The 18,077-nt window shown below is 33.7% G+C and overlaps 1 protein-coding gene across 1 annotated transcript in view; it reads right to left on the minus strand.

Annotated features, from left to right (window-relative positions):
* Positions 1 to 482: 482 nt before the first annotated feature.
* The window catches only part of LOC145293789 (cyclic nucleotide-gated channel cone photoreceptor subunit alpha-like), a 476,191-nt gene continuing 458,596 nt past the window's right edge, over positions 483 to 18,077 (minus strand). The window contains exon 2 of the mRNA XM_080140341.1: positions 483 to 1,137. Coding sequence (XP_079996467.1) covers positions 1,130 to 1,137 — 8 coding nt within the window. The 3' untranslated portion in view covers positions 483 to 1,129. The remainder of the gene's footprint in view (positions 1,138 to 18,077) is intronic.

An 18,077-nucleotide genomic window follows, 5' to 3' on the forward strand; every position in this document is an offset into this window, starting at 1 on the left:
CACCAGCCTGTGTTGAACGTTTACTAAATCAATGCGGTTGAGGTTAGCTAAGTTGGAAGTTGACTTTGTCGATTTCAGAATTGCAATAGAGATGTTAGTGACAAAGCGGGTTTCAGATTTTTACGACTGAGGCAGTTTTTATCGCTGGTAAAATTGCATTGAGAATGATGGTGACTATGTAGAAAAATAAATGTCGGGGCACAAAATGTCGCTTATTTTACTTGCACCATTACCGCCTTCGTAGCTCTTCAAAGTTTAAGTTTTTAAGCAAAAATAGCAGGACTTACTTTTGGGACGACACTCATCATGAATAATTACTTAGTTGGCAAATGTACTTGAAGAAAGTTGGATGTTACACAAGGTGACATGCTGTGATAATAGGATGCAATAATTCTTAGTGTGTAAATGATGCAAATTATCAATTTCGTCTAAATAATTTTTTTTAAATATCTAAGTAGTGTTGGAATATGTAAAGACTTTTTAAAAAATCGAAGATAAACGAAAATCAGTTCATCATTTTCAAGTGTCTACAATGTCTAACGTGTAAAAAACTTTTTATTGAAATATAACTGGCTATTTGATATTCGCTCTAGTTATATTTAAAGAAAGTGGCTGAGTGATATTAATTGCATTAGCTGCGCTTCATTTGAATTTAATTTAACAGCCAGTACATTACGGAAATACCATGACTCAGATTGTTATTCTTTTTTATGCATGCAAGCGTGCAACGTTCTTTTAATGACTAGTCGCTTTTTTATCTAAGGTTTTATCATGTGTCACTAAAGGCTCCAGCATAGATATCGCCAGTCAGAGATATAGGAAAATAAAACATTAATGAACAATGTCGCGTGAGAGATGCATAATCTGACAGCGCAGCAAATCTCTTTTTAAGCATCCCTGTAAGTGTTCGTGTGTCTCCGTATCAATGACATGCCATCGTTTATTAATATGTTATTTCTTATCATATTTTTGAGAACACAACGGAAGAATACTTTTGGTAAGTTCGCTAAACACGTACTTCTTTAATACGATAATCAATAGGATCAAAATACGCAGAATCAGAAAAAAATAATAATGACTTACGAAATACTTCTTGATGTACGAAAGCTCCCTTTGGAATGATTCTTGTTTACTTACCTGCAAAATAAAAAATGCAACAATTTATTTTAGGATGCCGTCACTCAATATTGGCCATATCTTCAACAATTAGCAAAATAAACATATAGTTCTCTAATTCACTCGAACAAAAACTTGTAAACTGTTAATTGATACTGACATCGGTTTGTTGTTGACTTATTAAATTCGACTACGCTTTTATGGAATTAGTTTGTTTTTCTTTCAGTGCATCTTTCATGCTTTTCAACATTGCCTGAATATGGTTCGTGAAAGAATCGAATGTAGTCGCAATAGCTTAAGAACACGTATTAACATTATGATTACGAAATAAAAAAAGTGAAGCATACATGGCCCCCCTTGAGTGCACAGTGAATAAAGCATAAACAGTGACTAAGTTCAGCATTGCCCTCCCCAATTTAGCCCCAAATTTCCCCACGGAACGTCAAATCCGGGTGAAAATGAACAAACAGTGCAGTTTTTAGCCTTAACATATGTAAATATGAGTTCTTCACCATGCAAAAAAAGAAATGACTAAGTCCATCATCCCCCCCCATTTAATCCCAAAAGTCCCCAATGTTTAACATATTGAAATTTGAGTTCGGCACCATGTAAAACTGCTAAATAGACATATACAGAAAATATTAGACAAATGTGGTAAAATAGTCTCAAAATTAGAATGTTTTATTTGCCCTAAAAGAGCCCTGTGACACACCCAAGAGTTATCTCGAAGTATAGAAAAACAAAATTATATAGAAATCAGTAAGTTAAAACTTTTCAGAAAGTTTTATAAAAATCCAAGCATCAATTATCAAAAGTTTCAATTTTAGCCATTTTAACCCGAAAATCCGTTTTGCTATTTTATAAATCACATCATGTTTAATGTTAGTAAAAATTTTGTTTTAAATTCCAAGGCGTAGTTATTGAGAAAAGTCCGGACAGACGAACGGGCGAATGGAAAAGAGGGAATTTACAGGTTGACACTCCTTTTGTCGGAGGCCAAAAAATTATTACACAAATTGCATAGATAAAAAAACATAATAAATAAAATAGCACCTTGTGGTATAAAAACGTGTCTGATTGAAAAATATACATTGCAGTAATAGAAATTTTAATAATAATATTTGTCGATTTGTTTTATTTATTTATTTGCTTGGCGTGTTTTAATTCACTGAATTGACTAATGTTCTATTAGAGTTTTATTTGACATTTTGTGATTATTAATATTGTTTTGATTCTTCGGACTACAGTTTTCATCTTCTGTTGCGTGTAGCATGCTCTCGTCCATCAGCCATGACTGGATACACGTCTTAAGTAATTCGCAATTATATTTTTCGGTTGCCCACACTGGGAATTGAACCTTCAACCTTCAGAAGAATATCATATTTACAATTGATTTTTTAAGTACTCTAACCACTGCGCCAAGGGTCCAAGTAACATGAATAAGTAACGTTCGTCTAAAAACTTCAGAAATTCTTCTTTGTTTTCTCTCGTTTTCTTTTGTCTTAATTCCTAAAATTTTGAATTTGGTCACCGCCAAAACGGGAAACATCTTTACCAGTTTAAAAATGGGAAATCCTTCTTACTCCAAATCACTGCAACTATTTTCTACGCTATTGACCTTACCTTAACTCGTTTAAACTCGTAAATTATACATTCAAACCATCTTTAAAAATTTTAATATACATTAGCACTGTATCTTAACTTTAGTAGAAACTATTTCCCCAATTCAAATTAATACAAAAAAGCCGCTACTGATGTTATGTTAAAAAACACGCTTCCGAACATGTATGAAAGGAGCGTTTATCTTTATATAATACAAGCCAGAAAAACTTAATTTATATATTATACATAATATCTACAATTTTATATATTATACATAATATCTACAATTTTATATATTATACATAATAGCTATATACATTATACATAATATCTACAATTTCCATAGTTTCGTATCTGCTGTAAATATGACCATACTGCTATTCATATCTAACTAGCCTGGGTGCACGCCGTTGCCCGGGTGTTTGGAGGTGTGTGTTAAGCGTAAAAAAACCTTGTAGTAGATAGGCAGTCTCGAACCCGTATCGCGAAGGAGAAAAAAGAACGTGAAAAAAACGTGACGTCTTAGCCGTTGCATCCATCGCCAAAGCGAAAGTGACGAAGGTTTTAATTAAGGCTAGACAATCTAAAAGAGGGGATTACTTTGAAAATTATCGGCGAAAAAGATGGTTCCTTCCCTGTAGAAAAGTGCTCAGTTGAAGGTGAGGGAATTAATGTTTTTAGCCAAGTTTTCGATATTTGTCGACCGAAGGGTCGAGCTACAAAACGATATAAATCTCGTTAAAATCCGTCGTCTCTGCCGAAAATTTTAGGCAGACATACATACGCACATACATACATTAAAACTGACGGATGAGATGTATATTATAGAGTATTCATAACAGAATTTTCATAGCTTATACCTTACTTCTCGTTTTACCTGTATTGAAATGTACATTTAATCATACTTATGCATTTACTTAAATCTATATTGAATAGATACATTTTATTTTCATTTTTCACTCGTATCGACGTAAACTTTGATGCATGGCTCCGGTTATTTATCTAAATTTCTAATACCACATCTAATAATACTTTAGCATTTAAATTGCAAATCTAAATACTTCCACCTTATGCGTCCCCCCTCTTTTCTATCAGCAATCTAATCTTAAAATCTTTTTTTTATTTTTTAAAGGGGTGTAGCATTTAATTATAATTATTTTGAGGAGTGTAACATTACAATTTTATTATTTTGAGGAATGTAACATTTAATTTTATTATTTTGACGTGTGTAACATTTAATTATAATTATTTTGAAGAGTATAACATTTAATTATTTTGAAGAATGTAATATTTCAGTAGATTTATGACAAATAGTATTAATGGAATTAATCATAAACATCCATGCGGGGGTCACAGAAATACCTGGTTTAGAACCCGGGCGCGGGAATAATAGTCTCAAGTCATCCGTCTAATAGATAGAAAACTCTGAAGTTAAACCTGTGCTACTGACCTTATACGTCTAAGCACAAAACAAAGAGGAGGAAGGCTCAATCCTAACCTTTCTAGAGCTGGTGACTCGAACAAATTACTGATTTGTAAACCTAGATTGCATAAGGAGTAGATAGGCTCTGCCCATCGCCCGTCTTTCATACTCCTTATTTGACTATAATACATGCGCAGAGATACGATCAGAAGGACGCGGCATACTCCCAATGTTCCAAACTTGTTTCTTGACAAGGGCAATGAACGTTGTTCCCCACTCTCCCTACATTCCCATCCCCTAAAACTCCGCATTTTTGAGTGCTTCGATGCTATTTGTCAATGCAATTAGATTTGGTTGATTTTTTTCTGAGGATGCCGGTATAAACTGTTTGTTTGGCTGCTGTATTTTGACCGACAGTACAAGAGTTCTAACTGTTTGGTAACGCTTAATTGTATAATATCCGGATAGTTTTAGTGCACCATCAGTTATATAATATCGGGATGGTTATTGTGAAATGTCACGCATGAAAATTGACCCTGGATCTAGCTCTAGTGGGCTATTCCGAAGCAAAACTTTATAGATGAAGAGTCAGCTGATGGTCCACTTGTGTTGTATGTTTGGTATTATACACAACGACACTCATCACCCTAAATTGAAACTTAAATAAAACAAAATGTCAGTTCGATTAATAATTACGATTAAACCAGGAGTAGAAATACTTCGCCTCTTCCCTTGGGGCTTGCATTCACCAATATGCACGGGCTTAGAACATATTTAAATAGTATTGAATCATTTCTACTACCACCGGATATCTTGGCACTAAGTGAAACTAACCTACATCCTACATCCTCTCTAACCTCTTGATATACCTGGTTATCTCACGCTTTGCCGTAGGGACTCAGACAGATCCATGCACGGATTGGAGTCTATATTCTAAACACTCTTCTTCTGACCAGAGAATCAAAACTAGAATCAGACGATCAGGTTTTCATGTGCTTTAGACTGCAATATAGCGTTAGCTACTTATATTTTTTCTAAATGTGTTCCTCGACCAAAAACTGTACCCTTATCAACAAAGTCACTGACAGCATAGATACAGCACTCTTCATTGATACCAGCGCGCAAATGTATGTATTTGATGACTTCAATGTCAACCACAGTAACTGGCTTGGTTTCTCTACTTACACATGCGCAGCTGGAAGCATAACACAGTTTCACTATTTCTCATTCTCTATCATAGACATGTTTTCGACCTATCTCTCAGATCGACAGGATATACAAGTCTCACTTCCAGACCTATTTCTGGCCACAGTTTCTGATGATTGTGCAACGAATGCCCATAGCAACCCACTCGGGAGTTCTGATCTCTCTGTAATAGTAGAAATCACCCCAAACTCTCGAGCCAAAGCTAAATACACATTGCTCCAAACGACAAAGTACTATAAAAAGGCTGACTGTGAAGCCATCAGGGATCACATTAGGGATGCTCTATGGGGAAATATCTTTTCTTTTCCTGCAGAACAGTGTGAAAATGAGACTACTGAATGGTTCGAAGCGGCATTTGAAGCATATGTTCCCACTCATGAGTTCGTTAGTATTCTAACCCCACCCTTCCCAATGGTTTACGTCTGCTTGCGCAGCTACCGTTGCTCAAATACCGCAGCTTTATCCAACATAAGTCCAGTACAAAAGGACGGAAGTAAAGAGAAGCTAGAAGTAATGGTGAGAAAAAATACACCGAAACCACCAGAAAACTCATTGAAGCGCAGAAATTTGAAACTCGTGATTTCTGTCTAATCTACACAGTGTAGGCAATGAACAATCCCTCCACTATCCAACATTCATGAGGTCGCTTGCACGGCAACTGGGAACGCTAACATGCTTGTAAAATGGTTGGCCTTAAACTCTACATTGGATCTAGCAAACAAGTTCCTCCCCGATTTCGATTTGCGGACAGACACCACACTAGATGATCTGAAAAGTACGTCTTCTCAAGTGCATGAAATCATAAAATCTAGACACCTCAAAAGTGTGTGGATCCGATCTCATTTCAGCTGTACTATTAAAAAATGTTCCACTGAAGTTTCTCCGGTTCTCTCGAAAGTTTTCAATAAATGCCTTAACAAATCTTGCTTTCCTTACTGCTGGAAGACTTCTTCCGTGATACCAGTTTACAAGAATTCTTGCGAAAGAACTTACCTATTAAATTTTCGCCCTATTAGCCTCCTCACCCTTTTCGCCAAATCTTTGAGTCCATAATTAATCAGGCTCTAGTTCACCCCCCAACATTTGCTAAACTCCTGACTAATAATATGCGTTTAGGGAAGTCTGTTCTACTGTAGATATCCCAACTGCAATCTCTGAACGTATATATCATCCACTGGATAAAGGAGGAAAAAGTAGGGCAGTAGCTCTGGATATATCTAAGGCATTTAACAAGGTATCGCACGACGGTCATCTCATTACAATTAAACCCTATGTTATTACGGAACGAATAACATAATTAAATACTTCTAAAATAATTGAAGAATCCCAGTTGTCCTCGATGGTCGGCCGTACAAAACAATATGATATAAATGCGGGTGTACCTCAAGCGTCGATCCTTATACATTTATTATTTCTGATATTCATGAATGAACATCTCGATAAAATTGTTTCTAAGATGAGTATATTTTATGATGACACTTTGCTCTATAACAGGCACGTGAAGAAAACGAATGGCCACATATATCAGACAATGGGAGAAAACCTTAGGGGAAGACCTCCAGTCAGTAGCTTAATGGGGGTCAAAATGGCATAGTGGCATTCAATGCTGCCAAGTCTACGCTTGTTTCTTGTAATAATTAAAAGAAATCTTCTGAACCACCAATGGGTATGGCTTACGGTGTATTACTTAAAAGTATTTTGTTTAAACCCACCGGCTTATTGTTCACAGCGAAACATAAGTTAAACCAGATACATTGAGGGAATTGCCGCGGCTGCTCCGAAGAAGGTGGGCTCTCTCTATGATGCTATAAAGTTATCTACGCCTGAAAGTATTCTGTACTTTTACAAGGACAAAATTCGCGCAGGTATGTTTTCACATGTGGGCTGAGTCATCTGCTACGAGTCTCTCGCTCTTGAACAGTGTTCAAAAGACAGTCGCCAACCCAATACGTGCTGAACTATCAGTCATGCTTCAGCCTCTCTCCTATCGACGAAATGTTGCATCCTTCTGCCTGTTTTACAATTATTTTATAGTAGAGGCTCCGATAAACTACATGCCTTTTTCCCTGCTCGACGTAAATACCTCCGACGAACCGACAAGCAGAAAAACCCCACCTCTATACAGTCGAGATATCCAGATGCATGAAAGCGTTCTACTATAATAGTTTCTTCCCCTGAACTAATAAACTTGCACAAACATGCAGATGTCGAAGTCTAATGTAAACAAACCTTGTCTAGGGTAAAAATGCATTTAACATTTAAGAATCATAATTTCGTCATTAATATTATACTTTGAACCGGAATTAAGCATCCAAGAAAGGTCTGTTTAAATTCGTGTCGCCAAACGTCAAGAAGGTTCATTTTAGTTGATGTGAAGGCTGCGCGTTATTGATTGAAGTTTTTTAATAAAATAATGAAGATTATTTTTGAAAAGAATAATATTTACGTGATTTTATATTTTGAACTCATAAAAATTCAAATAACAAAGTGCTTTTTACACTGAGAAACAATTTTAATTAGTACATTGAGAGACACTTTTAATTAATGCCTGCACAGACATATTAACAAAAACATTAAAACATCACCGTACACCAAAACACTGGTTTTAGTAGTGACACATACCTAGCAAAAAGAGCAAAATAGACATACAGTCAGACAGACACACACACTCATACACGCACACACACACACACACACACACACACATATATATATATATATATATATATGCGATGTTTTATATTCTAACCTTGCAAATGAATGGAATATGCCATGTATATACATTGTATAATATAAGGTGATATAATATAGTATGTATAGGGTTTTAGCATTTATAACAACACTGCTCAATACGTGATTTGAGGTTAGTACATATTACTAATATCAAAATATATTCGTGACAATTGAGTTAAACAAAGTCTTCCACATTTCATTATCCACAGGGAATTGTCAGGTTGTGCTCTCACTTCTTAATTACCACGAATATATTTTAATATTTTAACAATTTGTGTATTAGTATACATATACATATATATATATATGTATATAAATATATATATATATACATAATGACATAAATATCGAGAATTGAATCACCTCTGTTGCCGATGACAAAGACAGGCAGATATCTAATTAAACTCGCTAGCTTATATGCAAAAATCCAAATGTTTTAGTGTTATAATTCGTGATAATATTAAAAGAAAGTACGGTGACACAGAGTTAAAATGTCTGACACGGCTGATCACAGTTTGTGTTCAGTTTTCAACCTCAGCGTGAAAACACTTGTCTATTCACACTACGAGACACATAGGAGAGCAATACATTTATGATGATTCGCCTGCCGTTTACTTGTACTAAGTTGTTCAAATTAACCAATGTTGCCACACATACACACACACACACGCACGCACACACACACACACACACACACATATATATATATATATATATATATATATATATATATATATATATATATAACTCCCATAATTTTATTGTCATCGAAATCGGTGAATTTGCTAAGTATTCAATGAAATCGATTGATTGCTTCCTCTATTTGGGAACACATCGCGGTGCACTATGGAGAAACACACATGTCTCTTTCTATCATTTATTGCACCATATATTGTAGTCTACATTGCATTGTAGAGACCTTAATGTTAATCTTATAAAAAATATTTAATATATTTTGGTTTATAATACTAAAAGATGATTATACTACTCTAAGTGTGCGCTAAACAGAAACATTTATTTTGAAAGGGTCACAGTCATATTCAAGAAACTACTATAAGTTTATATGTTGAAGCTTTCGGTTTGTGTCATAATAACACTTCTTAAATGCACTTGTGATGTTTGGCTGTGTAAGGTGTTTACTTCGATCGAAATCGCATATTCCTTTTTTCATCGGATTTGTTTGATTATCGATTATCAAGGGCATTCCGATAGCAAACGTCTCTAAGAATACTGCGAGGCACATAAAGTTCCTTAGTTGGAAAATTCATAAAAAGCGGCCCTGCTGTTTTCGAGTTCATAGGGAACGAACTCACAGACACCCAAAATTATTTTATATAATATTATATATATATATACCTTTCCATATGTATATGCACACATACACATATATAAATACCCGTTCACATCCACTTTTCACGATAAAGCTAGAACCACGAATTAGATAGAATCGAGCAATTGCATCGACAACGGAAAACGACAGACCCAAAGTGGGTTTCGATGTACTGCATTTCATCAGTGACGTGCTCCGACATAGGCGCGAACCCAGATCATCGCACCCATGAAGTGTGCAATACTGACGACCTAACTATATGGGCCACGGCGCAATCTATTGACTATGCCTCGATTTTTAAATTCTTATATTTTTTATCCAGTTCTACATTCTACGATGTGACAAGCAACGCGTCCTATACAACTAAGATAGTTACTGCTTGTATGCAGTCGGTAAATATATATATATATATATATATATATATATATATATATATATATATGTTCATCAATCGCTTGAGAAGATGACCGTCATTAGGCAATTGTTCTGTGGGTTCGGAGATAGCTTATTCGACGATTCAAACATTGTGGGATGATTCTACAGAAGAGGTGTTGACTGTTCGCTATTTTCTAATGTAACGTTTCCTTTTGTATTCTTCAATGCTTGCGGATTCAGCAATTGTAGCTCTTTGTGAATTGCGAAAGGCCAGGAACATCCGTCTTGTGTTAGTTTTTCTCATGAGTTAGAATACAAATCGAAATGTTTGAGGTAGACATTCAGTTTGTACTTGAATTGCTTCCGTTTTTTTTCATTAGTACAGCTCATCATAAGAAAGCATTTGGGAGCCGTAATATATATATATATATATATATATATATATATATATATATATATATATATATATATAAAGAGAGAGAAAGAGAGAGAGAAAACTAATGAATAAATTGGATTACAATATTTCTTTTCCAGATAGCTGTTAGTCCTTACTATGCTGACTATCTTAGGTCTGGATTGCAATTATATATTTTCTTAACTGCACGCATTTTTATTTTATCTTAGTTTTCTAAAGTTTTATTTTCCTTTCTTTCTTGGATTGTTTTCTCACATTTATTTTTGTTTATCTTTTGCTTATCTCTTCTATATATCTCTATTCTTTACTTTCTATTTGACCTCTATATACTTATCTTGTAAGTTTCATATTTCTAGGCTAATGTTTTGTGCTAGATATGTTTTATATATAATATTATTCCCTTCTGCTGATGAATTATATATAATATTTCTTCATTCTGAAGAACTAGCTTCGAACTAGCGTAGTCTAAAGTGTTTACTTTGTATTTCACATATTTCACTACATTGGTTTCATACTCAAATAATTTTTCTCTTGCTTTAAAGTGTTATCAATTGTTCTTTATACTCGACTTAATTAATGAAGGTCAACGAATGATCCACCCTCTCATAATTTTATTGATTACCTGCTCTAATCAGAACCCCACCCCCTCGTAGCAAACTGGGAGAAAGCTTACGCTACAATACTTTGTAGTCTATATTGCACTGTAGAGAATCTACTATTGATTTTACAAAATTATCTGTGAATAATTGCTTTACTTAAGTTTAAAATGCAAAAGTCAAGTACCATGGTTTAATTATACTTTAAAAAGAAACATTCGTTTCGGACTTGGCCCTATCTTATAAATCAATCTACGGTAGATTTTATTGGCTGGGCTTTTCTGCTTGTACAGTGATGAAAATTCTAAAATGCACCTATGACATTAGGTTACATAAATGTGGTCTTCCTTTTTAAGCAATTTTCTTTTAGTTCTAAATGTTGAGTTTATTTAAGGAAACTGAGGAACCGAATAAATTACGACTGAGATATATTTAAAAGATAACATTTCAATAACAATACCCGCACTAAAAATGTTAACGTTGTCGTTATATATTTGCGAAAATAACGTCAATGGCGCTAAAGTTATCTAGTCCTAATTTTAACAAAGATCGCACTGAGTGCATGATAACCTAAATTGGTAAAACAGTACTGTTCCAAGAGTTAAATGAAAAATGGTTGATGTAAAGTTAAACCACAGGACAGAAGTAAAAATGCCGTAGACAAAACTGAGAAATGATAAACCATGAAGTCACGTTTTCGAGCGGCGCTGAAACTAATGATATCAGATGAATATACTAACGCAAGATTATTATCATTCTTAACTATACTTTCTATCTTACTAAAATATATATGAGAACGAACAACGACTAATGATGCACAAACAATTCAAGCTGACTTGCACCTTTGTTTCTCTCCATACGCGCTCCTTATTTTAGTAAGACAGGAAGTATAGTTAAGAATAAATAATCATCTTGCGTTAGTATATTTCTCCTTAATCCAATCTTCCCGAAAAAATAACATTGCAAAAAACACAGCGAAAGTCTTCTTGTATCTTTCCGCATGATAATAGTTTTTCATTTAAGATAAAAAAAAAGAATAGAAAATTGGCCACCACGCATTTAACAAGAAAAATCGTGGCGAATAAACACCCCGTATGCATATATAAGGAACGATTTTTATTTATTAAAATATTACAATATGCATAAACGTAATTCAGGCCAGAAATTCTGTGACGAATAGTCTGTATTATATTTTGTTTACCTTGCTTATTACATTCGTTATGTTGCAAGGCATTATAAGAACAAATCTTTTTTGATACAAATCGGGAAGAAAAAGAGAAATACTAAATTTGACCGGAAGGAAAAATACCTGCGCATGTGTAGAATGAAAAGAAACGTGCACGGCTAAATGGAAATAATAAAAAAAGTAGTAAACAAAATTTAACGCCGTTTTACTGTAAAACAAAGAAACAAAAAACGAAAACAAAAAAGAACGCATCTGATAAGATCGTTCCAGGAAGATAACCATAAGTGTCTATGGAAAATTTACCGCACAAAAAAAATCGATAAAAACTGTAAACGTGTGCGTCTTTTCTAAATAGTATAGTAAAATGTTTAACAAAGTCTCAGTTCTATGTAAAAAAAAAACACACATATATGTTAACATAAGCAATGCCTTAAAGAAAACATAAGTGCTTGAATATATTTATCGAAATTTGGTTTATGGAATTGTTAATATTACATACATAACTATATATCTATAATATAAAGCTGAACTGCAAACACGTGTACCTCCCCGACGTAACTGCCCCCGACAAACCCGACAAGCTACTAAGTCTCATCCCTTTACAGTAGAGATCCATAGGTGCAAGAAAGCCTTTTCCTCCATTAGTTTCTTCCCCAGAACTGCAGGTCTTTAGAACTCCCTTCCGGTATTCTGCTTTCCCAACTGCACTGATATGCAGAAGTTCAAGTGTAATGTTAACAAACATCTTTTTACTCATCTCTCTTTATAATGACCCCGCTAATTAAGTCCCTGATAGTAGCCCCCTGCTTCAAAGTGGCACTGTGCCTTGTGTCGGGTGAAAATTGAATACAAAAAAAGAGAATGTGTGTGTATGTGTGTGTGTGTATGTGTGTGTGTCTGGTCACGAATATGCTCCTATATGGGTGACTATTTAAAAAAAAACTGATTACATATAATGATAGAAAATGTATCGAGACACAGGAATGGGGATGTTTGATCTGGCACAACAGTGGTTCATTAAAATTGTGGGGTCTGCGTTCGCGCCTTGTCCACAAAGTATGGAAATAAACAATTTAAAAATTTAAAAAAAGAACGTTTACAAGTGTTTTTGATATAGATGTACATAAGAATACTTGGATAATTATTTTTTTAAATTAAATAGGGATGGTATAATAAAATTGTAGTGTCTGCGTTCGCGCCTGGCCTTCATAGAATGGAAATAGGTACACACTTTAGTAAATAAATAATATTTTTCAGTTTGAAGAAATATGGTATAATAAAATTATGAGGTGTTCGTTCGCACCTGACCTCCATAGAATGGAAATATGTCACAAAGTTTAACAAGGTTTTTTTAATATAGATCCACAGAATATTGTGATAAGTGTTTCAGTGTGAATAGGTATGGTATAATAAATTATGGGGTTTATCTATTTTATTTTTACTTTCATCATATTTTGCTTTGCATTGGATACCCCCAAATTCAACCCAAATTTACAACCTTTTCATAACCTATCATACTTTCATAAATCAGAGTCCATTTTCTGTAGGCTGTTTTTGAACCCAGGCAACGACGGGTACTTGTGCTAGTATATATATATATATATATATATATATATATATATAGTAATACGCCTGACGGATCCTAGCGTGAATGAAACGCGGAATATTGAGCACTGTTGAAGTAAATACGTAAAGTATACACATAAATTTTTACTTTCGTATATTTATTTATCTGGGTAAATGAAGTAGCCATATATATATATATATTTATATATATATATATAATTTTGTATATATATATTTTTGTATATTTTTGTATATAGTTGTGTATATAAATGTGCATATATATACACATATATATATATATATATATATATATATATATATATATATATATATATATACATGTTTAAGGAAAAGATCTACCACATTGAAATAGAAAATTGCATTGGCTTTTTGCAAATACATGCAAATTAGTGAAAATACTCTACATAACAATAAAATATCAGTTACCTAAATGGTATTTCTTTCAAAAATTGTTGAGGATTAAACTTATCTTGGCAGTTATGGTGCAAAGCACAATTTTCCAGCGATTCAACTAAATGTAGGAATCAGCGAGGATTGTGAGTGACTAAACGAGATGAAAGTAAAATGAAATTCGAATATTCTTACGAAGAATAAATGACTTATTCAAGCTATTATTTCATCTGCTGTTTCATATAGAAGTATCAACTGGACGTTAATAAAGAGATTAGAAAAGAAAACATGATAATATGTACACGGGAATACCAAGAGCAACTCTTTATTATAACCTAGTGTCAATTTTCAAAAAGGCGGTAAGAGTTTGGGTGAGTTCTTAAAAGTTAAATCGTTGAACGTTGACCCCTTAACAGCCAAATTCCTGGCCGAAAACCAATTAAAAAAGATTTTTCCAAATTTCAACGCCCCTTATGTAAAATTTCGAGTCTGTAGACCGAAAATAGACAGAGTTATTTGGTAGAAAAGTGTACACAGACAGACACACATACAGACTGACACACACATACATTTTCAATTTTGTAGATGTATAGATAGATTACATAAACTACATGTCTCTAGTATACACACTAATTAATAGAATGTTCTGTTGGGAAGAAGTTAGATTTATCTGATTTTACTCATATAATTATTCATTCGCGCTGATGTCGAATCCCGTAATAGAAGTCATCAATTAGTGCGTCCTGTTTAGATAAAAGCGACTAAACTGACAAAAGAGGTAATCGTTACTGGATCCATCAGTTAATTACAACTATAAGAATTGCATCGGTGCAATACGTCTCGTTTCTATCATTATCGCGTTAGGGAATTGTCCTCATTTCAATTAAACTTCGCCAAATATATTCCGCAGAAACTTGCACAGTAATTTGCTAATTTGTGACAGACATACGTAACTGCAGCATAATAGTAAATTATTATTATTATTATTATTATTATTATTATTATTATTATTATTATTATTATTATTATTATTATTATTATTATTATTATTCACTAAGAATTTTCACGCAGGCTATGATCAAAGAATTATCTTAGAGAACAACTTTTAGCTTTCCATCGAGTTGGAATAACAAGTATCAGCAGATTTTCAGTACTCACCATCTCTTTCGATACCCTTTACAAATTCGTTTGGGTTATAACAATAGCTGTTTACCATTGATTTCTCGTTAGTAGTAGATAGTTGTTGTCTTCATTGGAATTTGGGTGGCACTAAGCCTTTCGAATGCCCCAGTTCTTTTCACACTCATCCAGTGGAGATCAGGTTAGTGTTTAATCTCCTCAGTCTTCCTATCTTTCTTGATTCGTGGTGTCAGTTTATGACAGCACTACATTTTTGGCGGTGGAGGGCGTAACCTACAGTTATATAGTTTCAGTTGTCATGATTCCGTGTGAGGATTCCTTGTGTTTTAACATCTGTATCGGTTTCTATTTGTCCGGACCATATGCATTAGTCTCTATTTTCAAGCGTTGTTTTTAATATTTCAAACGTTTTCATCATTGTTATCCGTTGTATCTTTTTAGCCATCATTATACATTAGCTCTGATAGACTCAAAGTTTAAGGAACGTAAAAAGTACGTTTACTTTCGATAATTACGTCACTCTTGCTTCCCTTATTTTTGTCATTTAGTTCTCACATTCCAGGAGCAGTGTTTTTGACATGGAAGGAAGAATTGCGGTTTTCTAAATCAAAATCAATTCTATCTTACACTAATCGTTAGCAAGTTTTTGATCTTGAAGCACTATTTTTATCTCTTTACATATAGTGGCTTCATGCTTTGTCTTGAGCGATTTATATAAAAAGATATCGGGCTTAGTTCAGTATTTTCTTCAGTTTTTTTTATCTTTCTGTTTTTGATAACAATAGGAGATGCTTCCGCTATTTCAGAAATTTCCACTTAGTGATAATTTAAATATTTTTAAGGTTCCTTTAAGTGTGTGTTTGCATATTCGTGCGCTTGGTTTGCTGGGTATATTATCCGGGAAGTTATTGGGATTATTTTTCGTTAGTTTGCTTGTTCCTATTTTTACTGAAATGATGGAACTGTTACTAAGGTTCCAGTCTCTTACATAAAACCTTAACATTTCATTATTTTTTCTCTTTCAAATTTGTTAATCCAGTATCATTATAGACACAGATTCCAACTAAATCTGACAGTTCCACCCTATAATCTCAAATCCATATGTCAGATTTAACAGATTACTTGGTGTGTAGCTGTAGGAATTGCCTAACCATTTTGGATATCCCATGAATTATTTCAAACAGCTCTTTCTTGTATGTGTTCCAAGGGCTTACAACGATACTGAATATTATAATTTTTTTTACAGATTATTTAATGGACTACATTTCATTGCGCAGTATGTACATGCGAGGTTTCGTGATAGAACCTTAAAACTGAATGTAAAATAGGTCACTCTTAACTTCTGTGTGGAAAAAAAAACTGCACTAGTTATTTTTGCTGCCACTACACTCATATTCTTAAAAATCATTAATAATAAAGACTTCATCTTTGGCAGCTTGTATAATATCCTGATCACAGTAGAGCAGTCATCTTTTGAGCCTTCTATATATATATATATATATATATATAGTTTATTCAGTAATTATTTGACACGTTGTTGGTTGGCCCTGTTTTTTACAATAGAAAATGTTAGTGTGATGTTGGGGAGTTTTTGGAGAATTCTTTTGTATTATATTTTGCTTTTATTTTTTTGTTTCTTTGTAAAACACTATTGTCCAAATTTTTCACCAATTTTTTGGTCGATGTTGATTTCTGATGTCCACGTACCATCATAGCATTTGAGTTCTAGGAGTTCATGATATATTAGACTAAAATAAAATAGTGGCTCAACGTTGATAGTCAATTTTTGAGAGACTCAGTCATTCTGCTCTTCTGAGCTTATACAGATTTGTTGTATAATACTCTATACATTAAAGACATTACATTAAGTAGTTATCTTTTAATATCCTTTTTGTAGCCAATCAATAATGTCAAATTTTTATGCCATAATCGGTGTGTCAAGCTGGTAGTTACTGCGTTTTTATCAGTAATCCTTATTTTGCAATTTTTTTCTTACACAGCTTATGTATTTCTTGTCAATTATGTCATGTTGAATTGAATCGTCTTCTTCTATGGAAAATTATTTGCATTGGTATTGATGTTCCTAAACTGCCCTTATACCTATAACGGCGATAATTGCTTGACACTGCGTATACTAGCCACGTCTTATATAATCCTTTCTCTGCTTATATCTCCATATTTCTTTCTCTGCGTCTCTCCATATATATAAATGTCAATTCAAGTATACATATAGAATGGTAGTATATGTATAAATTATCTATTTTCTTCAACCGTGTTTCATATGCAGAAGCCTAAGTAACACGGTATAAAACAATATCTATTGTAATTTACCTACACAGCACCACCGAAGTTTGATTTCCACGTTTCATGCGCGCGTATGTGAACTATGTCAGGGGAGGAGAGTAAAGAATCAAGATGAGGATGCCTACATCTTTTTTAATGGGCGATCTCTCATACGGAAAGTATCGCGGCTCCTTAGCAACATCTCATCGGTTGACTACATGAAATTAAGCCCCGAGGACAACGGGGAACCTCGGTGATGAGATACGGTTGCACTGGAATCCTTGTAGACTGTTGTTGCGTATGACTTACAATCTTACCTTTTTTGTTTAACTTTTTCCCTCCTTTTTTCTGTTCTTATTTGCAAAAAGCATACTGTTATATATATATATATATATATATATATATATATATATATATATATATGTGTGTGTGTGTGTGTGTGTATGTTTGTGTGTGTGTGTTTGTGTGTGTGTGTGTGTTATGCATTTATTTTATATATAATACATATCTTGAAATGACATAATAATTCATGTATGGCTTAGAGAATGATCGGTGACGAGATCCGGTTGAACGGGAATCCTTGGAGACTGTTGTTGCGTGTGACGTACTATCTTACCTTTTTTGTTTCATTTTTCTCCATTCTTTTTTGTGTTCTTGTTTGTGGAAAGCATACTGTTATATATACATATATATAT

This window comes from Euprymna scolopes, chromosome 15 (assembly GCF_053919585.1).
Source record: "Euprymna scolopes isolate OS-2025 chromosome 15, ASM5391958v1, whole genome shotgun sequence".
NCBI classification, from domain to species: Eukaryota; Metazoa; Mollusca; class Cephalopoda; order Sepiida; family Sepiolidae; genus Euprymna; species Euprymna scolopes.